General features: G+C 37.6%; 1 protein-coding gene across 1 annotated transcript; it reads right to left on the reverse strand.

Annotated features, from left to right (window-relative positions):
* Positions 1-2,340: 2,340 nt before the first annotated feature.
* Positions 2,341-6,201, reverse strand: LOC143864060 (cyclin-A3-1-like). The gene is made up of 8 exons (XM_077374880.1): positions 5,598-6,201; positions 4,547-4,779; positions 4,025-4,100; positions 3,861-3,937; positions 3,380-3,413; positions 3,121-3,270; positions 2,888-3,022; positions 2,341-2,783 (listed from the first exon to the last, which is right to left on the reverse strand). The coding sequence occupies exons 1-8, from the start codon at positions 6,060-6,062 to the stop codon at positions 2,694-2,696; spliced, it is 1,260 nt and encodes a 419-aa protein (XP_077230995.1). The 5' UTR covers positions 6,063-6,201; the 3' UTR covers positions 2,341-2,693.
* Between the last annotated feature and the right edge of the window lie 434 nt (positions 6,202-6,635).

Here is a 6,635-nt window from a genome sequence, read left to right on the forward strand (position 1 = left end):
TTTATTGGTTTCCGCGTGCATTTCTCTCTACCTCGAAACCTCCTATCCAACGGTTTTTAGCCGTTATTCTTTCTTAATTAAAGAGTTCCCTCGTTGGTCCACGTCATCGTTGTTTAATGGGTTAATAATATCAGCACAACCATGTTTTAATAATGGCACAAACCCAGCTTGTCTTTTCCTGTTTAACTGGCTTGTGTTGTGAGAGCTTTTTGGGAACTATAATAACCTTTGAGAGCTCTTTGAATACTAAAAGACAAAATCAGTTAGTGAAAATATCAAAACATGGGTGTGCGGATATCATTTCCCTTTGTAATTTGTATTTAATATTTTTTCTTTTTCCAAAAATCCTTTTTCTTTTGCTATTATAAAGTGATATATCGGCCCCCTTTTTTATACTTGGAACGGCTCCCTCTAGCATATTATTACAACTCTTTTATACTAGTTGGGGCCATCGTTTTAAATTTCGACCGAAATTTCCCGAAATCTCATTTTTCGCTAAATTCATAATTTCGGTCCGAAATTTTGTTTTTGGGACATTTTTTTAAAAAAATAAAATTTGTTACCAAATTTCGGAATTTCGGATTCGAAATTAATTAAATACTCTTTTTAATTTCTTACCAAATTTCGACCGAAATTTCGGTTTTCCCAGGAACCGAAACCGGTATTTTAAACCATGGTTGGGGCTGTCCCAAGTAAAAAAGGGGCAAATATACTATTTCCCAACATGAGGTGTGAAATGAAATGGTGGCCCTAGCCTGTGTATGGGCTTGGGCGGAGATTGTGGACCTTACCCATAAAACCATGAGGTGTAAATGGTGGGCTCCACACCATTAGATAAGATGTATACAATGGTGGGTCCCACGCATGGCATGGGTATAAAATGGTAGGCACCAGTGCACCACCCATGCTATGCATGAGTTGTGAATTCTATGGAACCGGGTCTATTGGAAATAAATAGAAATGGGGGTACGATTCAAAAAAGAGAGAAATTGGGGGTTTATGTTTGATAGAGATACCCAAGAAAACAGGAAATCTAGGCGTTTCTGATTGATTTGATGCATAGCGTTGTGAAATCAGAGGCAAACCCAGTTTTTGGAAAAAGTTTTGCAAAAAAAAAATCTTGGGTAAAAAAGGAATGACAAAGGAAAGAAACATGGTGAGTATATAGTAGCATTCTTGGCCTGGTGGAGCCCAGCCCATGCATGGGCTTGAGGAGGTCATGGAACCCACCCTTCAAAACACGAGGTAAATGGTATCCCCACATGACGCATGGGTTTGAGTGTAGTTGGCAAAACCCACCCTATAAAAACATGGGGTAATATGGCAGGCTATACCATATTCAAGGATTTGGATGGAGATGTTGGGATCAGTAGTGGGTGAAAAATGTTGGGCCCAACCATATGCATGGGCTTGGGTAGAGATGATGGGGCCTACCATATCAAAACTTGAGGTATAAAATGGTGGGCCCTACCCATGCTATGAATGGGTGTAAAATGATAGGCCTCACTTTATCAAAATATTTACCTAAAAACATTTCTTGAGGAAAATCAAGAAGTAAATCATATAGTTATAATTAATTTAGAAGGATATTATTATATATTGAAGGTCCCTCTGAGTAAAAAAAAATGAAGACTTAGTTCAAGTAATCTTTTTTTGCGATAAAAAAGTAGGAAAATTTATAGGAGGAATTCTAGACTGAAGGGAACCCTTGCAAAAAAGAGGTGAAAGGGCTCTCTTATTGGCTGCACATAACCATCATGCATTAATAATGGCTGAAAAGTCAAACATGATGGTGAAGTGCAGCCAATGGGGGAGCCCTTTCACCTCTTTTTTGCAAGGGCTCCCTTCAGTTTAGACTTCCTCAATTTATAAATATCATTCTTTCCCAAACTTTTCCAGAAAATTCCTGCAATGCAAACATGGCCTTAGAGAAAAGCAATATCATTTCTTCTTTCCTCCATTACCAAAATAAAACTCATCAGTCATAAATATAGGATAAATATGTTGTAACCTCCTTGATCTATAGATGAATTCATGTATATCAGACATTCTCTTGTATATGAAATACAAATAGAATATCAACTCTCCACAAGGTATCATGTGATAGAAACTCTAACCATAGTTATTCTTTCGAAATTGAAAACCTTTGAGGACTTTGACAAATTTGCCTGATGCAATCATAATTCTTTTCACAAGCCTCTCAGATTAAGAAAGGAATTACTATTTCCAGAGTAATTCATGACTGAAGATGGTATGCATGCCTTTAATATTGAAGGTTTTACTGCAATTAACTCCACATACAGTAACAGTTTCACATTACAATCTCTCAATCCATAGAAATATGCAAAATTGCTTCATGAAATCCTTTACTCAGATGATTTGTAAGAGTTAGATTTTACATTCGATCTCCCACAATAAACCTGACATTGATGGATGCAGGATCTTGCTCCCTTAATTCTAAATTAACAAAAAGAAAGGGATAAAAGACAAGTATAAGCATTCATCTGCCATCAAGGATCCACCACCCCATCCCAGTCCACAATTAGTGATCTTCCTATGCAAGACATTAAAACCCACTTGGGAGACATGCTATTAGTATAATCATAGATGATGCCTCTAACAGCACCATATCTTGAAATTTACAAGGAGTGTCAATTGTATTAGTTCAGTGGCACCTGCTTAAAGCAAAATCTTCAGAAAGCACTCCAGCTGGTTGTATTGATGTCTTCAAAATAATGAGAAGGGATCTCTGAAGGACAGGTCAATGATGACACACACTTGAACTGATCCAAATATGCAAATGTGGTTCATTTAGTTGCAAATCAAAATAGCTATTTTTATGATATAGAAGTGAGAAGAAAAAATATTCAAGAAAACAAAGGTTTACCTTGTGCTGCTTGTATTTCTCTCTTATTGCCACAAGAGAGCTTCCTTTTCTGTTCAATTGCAAGTCATGTATGGCATGGACACAGTCCTTTAGCTCAGATGGTCGATAACCAGAGTGTTGTTGCAGAGATAAGCTCTAAACACATGCATTAGGTAACTCAGTGCCTCAAAACATTAAAAGGAAAGCAAAGCATGGACTGAAGATTGAAGAAATAAACAGAAATAGGCCCTTACCCATGGATGCATCTTAGGATCGAGGGTGAATCTTGAGACAAATATAACAGAAGCAGCGACCATTGATGGCAAGAACCGCACACAACCATAATCTATTAAGCTTAGCTCCGCTAGATAGTTGCCCAAGAATTCCAACTGTAAATTTGGGGCCTATAAAAGGATTCATAATCAGAACTTGCCCAAGAAAAGGAACCCCAAGTTTATGCACATCAATAGGGGAGACTGAAAAAACTAAAAGAGGAAGTGTTGAACAACTTACTTTAGAATCCTCTTGGGCAAACTTTGTAGATCTCCTGGAAAGCAACAACAGATTAACTACAATCAGTCCAATAGGCAGAATGGACCATATCTGGTTCATTAAGTAAATTTTAGTTGGGCATCATTTGCACCAGAATTAGGTGAATAATTAGACAATCTAAAATGTCCAATTGATGGTCTGAAAGCAGACAGTTAAGACAAGAATCTCCTAGATATCCATGTCCATGCCACAGTTTGAAAGTTTAGGTTCATCTTATTAGAGTGATTTGTTTTTCTGTGGACAATGTGAGGGGCTGCCAACAGATGGATGATCAATACTAATTATCAGGCTGCTCAAATGCCTTGTACACCTAATTCACACCATGTTTTAAAGAGCCTGATGGTATATTTTTAACTACAAAATATGTATCGTTCAAGAAAATAAAATGTCAAAAAGATAGAAAATCATAAAATAAACAAGAATATCTTGCCACTGTTCTTGCCTGAGAAAAGTCTTCACATTGGGATTACCCATCTCAAAGTTCAGATGCTTGAGCACATCAGTCTCCATCTTCACTACCTGTAAACATGAACCTCAAAATCAATCACAACTATCCAATAAATTCATAAGCAAACTGAAGGAAACAAATAAGGAGGAAAAATTCACCTCCTCTTTGGTGTAAGTGTTATCCGTTATATAGCAGAAATCTTCGGCATGTGGAGGACTAATCTCTTCGTACTTTCTGCATTTCCGACAAGAAGGATTACCATTGTAAGATAAAGAAGCTAAGTCAAAAAAATGGATTGACAATTGACTAGTTGGAGGAAAGATGTTCAAGTATAAATGATTAAATAACACTAACTCTAATAGCTTAAGCTTTTGGAGTAATTGGTTGTCTACCATGGTATCAGAGCAATTGCCTCACAGCCAACCCAAAAGAGGGGTCACATGAACAGCAGGTCATGTGTTCAAAACTCAACAACTCCTTAATATTGAAAAATCCTAATGTACAGCCAACCCAAAAGAGGGGTCACATGTGGCCAGCCCAAAAAAGAGGGGCCACGCACGAGGGGGAGTGGTGAAGTATAAATGATCAAATAACACCAACTCTAATAGCTTAAACTATTGGAGTAATTGGTTGTTTCACAAAAGGACAAAAGGAGAATAAAAGGGAGTGTGAGTGCATACGAGGCAATGAGCATGCAAGATACGCCCAATAGCTGAAGCTTCTGTCTGTTGATGGCATGTGAAGAAAGGAATCGGTCAAGGTATGAGATTGTGAGATAAAGAGTATCCGAGACGAGCTTGTATTCCTCTGCAACCTCAACCAGCCAATCCACAAGAATCCCCCGCATGTTGGCGGTCACATCAACCTGAACAGTCTCAATGAAATTCGGCAAGGGCCTTCTCTTCTGCTCCATCTGAATCAAAAGCAATCATTAGCCAAGGCATAGATGTTGAAGTATAAATGAAGAAATAACACCAACTCTAACAGCTTAAGCTTTTGGAGTAATTGTTTGTTTCACAATAACACTATCCATGGTTAGCCAAATACCCAAAAACCAACTTACAGGAGAAGAAAAGTAAAAAAGGGAGCGGAAGAAAATTAGGAAATTAGGAAAAAATCGACTATGAAAAAGATAAAAACAAACCCACGTCCAAAATCAAACAAAAGCCAGATCCTGAAATTCTAAAACCAAATAAATCAATTGGAATTAATGAAAACGAAAACCCTAAATCTCAAAATCCAAATAACAAAACCCACATCCATTAATCAGCTACAGAAAACAAAAACCCACTTCTCAAATCAAATAACAATCAAAACCCACATCCAAAATAAAACAAAACCCAGAACGTAAATTTCTAAAACACAACATGAGATATTTCAAAGAAATCTCAATCAGCAGGTGGATACAAATCAAACCACCCCCCCCCCCCCCCCCCCCCCCCCCCCCTCCAAAAAAAAAATAAAATCAAACAAATGCCCTAAATTTCAAAATCCAAAGAACAAACAGAATCCATTCATCAGCTAGAGAAAACATAAACCCACTCCCCAAATCAAATAACAATCAAAACCCACATCCAAAATAAAACAAAACCCATAACCTAAATTTCTAAAACATGCAAGATTTCAAACAAAACCTAATCAACAAGTGGAAACAAAGCAAACCCACCTCCCAAACCAAACAAACCACGAAACCCTAAACCCAAAACAAACAAAAAAAAAACGCAAAATTACCTCCATGGAGTGGAGATACTCATAAATTTCCGACGCATAGGACACGCACATCTGCGGATTATAAGAATCCCCATCAATCTTAGGCTTTCGGCCCTTCTTGGGTTTGCTCTTTTGCTTAATGGGTTCGAAACTAGGAGTCAAATTAACGACATTAGAGATGCTACAGAGCTCGCCCAAAACCACTCTCTTCTTCTTAGATTGAGGTTTCAATTCTTGCAGAGACTGATCTACGGCCACTGCCCTCTTCTTGGCTGCACGGGTGAGTCGAACACAATTCTCCTTCTCAGCCATGGCCCGGTAGGGTTTGGAAATTAGGATTAGAAGAGTTTTGGGAATTAGGGTTTGGTGGGTTTGGTGGGTTTGGTGATGAGAAGGAGGACAGAGACATTTGAGTTGGGTTTGAGCCCTTTTTAGTAGGAGAGATATGAACATGGGAGTAGCAAAAATGCCGCCTTTTTCAGACATTTGAAAATTTTAGTTTGCGCGCTTAGGAGACCGTTCGAGACTTTTTGGAACTTTTCTCGTATCGGTTTTGAAATTTAGAATTTTGAGAGAGTTTTGATTTTGGAACTTTTAACCTCTGAAGTGGGATTGGAATTTTTCTTTTCCTCCTTATTGCTCTGTTCATTTGTTTTCCCGGGAAAGGAAAGGAAATGAAAGGAAATGAATCTGACGTGGCAAAATGAAAAGGAAAGAAAAAGAAACTGTGATTTTTCCTTGTTTTCTCGCTGTTCACTTGCCCAGAAAGCGATAGAAAATATGCAGGAAAGTTGTTTTATCGCTGTTCACTTGTTCAAAAAGCAAGGAAAAATATGCAAAATACAGATTTGAATCATAGTCATGACAACTGATTGTCTAGATGCTAAAAAAAATGTAAATTACACCAATATAGAAGACTTAGATGTAAAACAAGAATAGGACTAACATGTATAACAAGAACTGGACAGTTGACATGCTGCATCTTATCAATGTTCTGCAAATACAGATTGGAACTTTCTAAATAAAAAATTGAGAACCCAAACATGCACTTACATCAAA

This window comes from Tasmannia lanceolata, unplaced genomic scaffold, assembly GCF_043159265.1.
Source record: "Tasmannia lanceolata isolate RefF3 unplaced genomic scaffold, GAP_Taslan_0.1 ptg000003l, whole genome shotgun sequence".
In the NCBI taxonomy this organism is placed as follows: Eukaryota; Viridiplantae; Streptophyta; class Magnoliopsida; order Canellales; family Winteraceae; genus Tasmannia; species Tasmannia lanceolata.

Coding starts and splice junctions, on each gene's coding strand:
- LOC143864060 (XM_077374880.1), bottom strand. CDS start 6,062: ATGTCTGAAAAAGGCGGCATTTTTGCTACTCCCATGTTCATATCTCTC. Junction 3,271..3,379: donor TTGCCCAAGAGGATTCTAAA/GTAAGTTGTTCA, acceptor ATCCTTTTATAG/GCCCCAAATTTACAGTTGGA. Junction 3,023..3,120: donor ATCCTAAGATGCATCCATGG/GTAAGGGCCTAT, acceptor GCATGTGTTTAG/AGCTTATCTCTGCAACAACA.